Genomic DNA, 1,813 nt, shown 5'->3' on the forward strand with positions numbered 1-1,813 from the left:
GCCAACTGTTGGAAAAACGACCACGTCTGCTAGCGTGAAAGATGGTCCTGCCAGGTAAGAGCCTGAGCCCAGCTTGAAAAAACAAAAAACAAAAATACAGTTGGAACAAATCAAAGCAGGCCGAGTCTGTCTGAGTTTGTGTGTTCATGCACATACCTTCTGCAGGTAACTCTCCCAGAGTTTGAGTTCAGTGACCAGAGCTTCTTTGTTCCTCTTCAGAGCCGACTCATGTCTCTCACCTTCAGGGACATACCAGTCATAGTAGATAACTGCATCTGAGAAAACACAAAACGTTATATGTAAAATATTAGCGTTACAGATGCAAAATGTTACCACTAGATGTCAGATTGCAACTGAAAACTGTTCTCAGACCCCTCCCAATTCAAGTGCATAATCGTCCCTATGGTGGCCGCTGTAGGACAAAAATACTTCAGTGAGCCGACAGAGATCATAATAATTACATTTAGACTGTTTCACATCAGAGCTACAGCACTGTTTCTAGTGCTGTTTGTGTAACAAAAGATTGTTGTGCACACTTGACTTTAACATATTCACATAATATCAGCACTTAGTGATAAATCAGGAAATTTAAAAAAACATATGATCAATGAAATACACTACTCAAAAATTACAGGAACACTTTGAAAACACCTCAGTCTCAATGGGAAAAACATGCTTGATATCTACACTGATAGGGAGGAAAATGTGTCAGAAATTAAAATCACCAAGCTACAAAGGGCTGAATTCAAAGATGCCCTGAAAAGCAAAGTGAAAACGACGATGTAGCAGGTTAGTCCATTTTACTGAAATGTCAAAGCAGCAACTCAAAATGGTGTGCAGAGGTGCTGAAATGGATTTAGGTCAGATGAGTGTGAGGGCAAGCTGATGTATCAATTCCTTCATCCTCCATGAACTCCCTGCATACTCTCATCATATGAGGCCGGGCACAGTTGTGCTTCTCTAGACCCTTTCCACGTCTGTTACACGTGCTCAGGGTGAACCTGCTCTCATCTGTGAAAAGCACAGAGCACCAGTGATGAACCTGCCAATTCTGCTAGTCTATGGCAAAAGCAAATCTGGCTCCATGGCGTCAGGCAGTGAGGACAGGGGCCACCCACATGAAGTCAGTTTCTGATTGTTTAGTCAGACATTCATGCCAGTGTCCTGCTGGAGGTCATATTCAAGCTCTGGCAGTGTTTGCCCTGTTCCTTCTTGCACAAAGGAGCAGATACTGGTCCTGTTGATGGGTTAAGGACCATCTACAGCCTTGTACAGGCCTCCTACAGCAACTTCCTGTCTCCTGGAATCTCCTCCATGCTCTTGAGATTGTGCTGGGAGACACAGCAAACCTTCTGTCAATGTTTTGCATTGATGTGCTATCCTGGAGGAGTTGGGCTACCTCTAGGGTCCAGGTATCAGCTCATACTAGCAGTAGTGATAATGACCCCAGCGAAATGCAAAACTAGTGAAAAAAAAAACAGTGAACAGTTAAATTCATCAACAGCAAAGCAGCTGAAACTGATTTAAAAAAAACCCTCTGCTACTAAACTGACCAGATCAATATCCTACAAGTGTAACTGACTTTATGCAATACTCTGATTAAAAATGGTTCCTTTAAAATCTGAGATATGCATTTTGCAGCATTCCTAAGTTCCTTGAGAGAATTGAGGCTCAAAGGAATAATTTATAAAAGCAGAAATCAGGATTTGAAAATACAGATAACACTTACTGAGTTTCTCGTAGAATGTGAGACCCTCAAACATGCGCTGGTACATCAGAGCTTGTTCTGCTGGGCCATCTGGGATCAGTTTGG

The 1,813-nt window shown here is 42.4% G+C and overlaps 1 protein-coding gene across 1 annotated transcript in view; it reads right to left on the reverse strand.

Annotated features, from left to right (window-relative positions):
- The window catches only part of LOC106456154 (glutathione S-transferase A-like), a 3,652-nt gene that overhangs the window by 541 nt on the left and 1,298 nt on the right, over positions 1-1,813 (reverse strand). The window contains exons 2-4 of the mRNA XM_013909729.1: positions 1,730-1,811; positions 157-275; positions 2-72 (exon numbers count right to left, since the gene is read on the reverse strand). Coding sequence (XP_013765183.1) covers positions 2-72; positions 157-275; positions 1,730-1,811 — 272 coding nt within the window. The remainder of the gene's footprint in view (position 1; positions 73-156; positions 276-1,729; positions 1,812-1,813) is intronic.

Source organism: Pundamilia nyererei, unplaced genomic scaffold (genome assembly GCF_000239375.1).
Source record: "Pundamilia nyererei isolate P.nyererei 1_Seehausen unplaced genomic scaffold, PunNye1.0 scaffold00030, whole genome shotgun sequence".
Taxonomy (NCBI): domain Eukaryota; kingdom Metazoa; phylum Chordata; class Actinopteri; order Cichliformes; family Cichlidae; genus Pundamilia; species Pundamilia nyererei.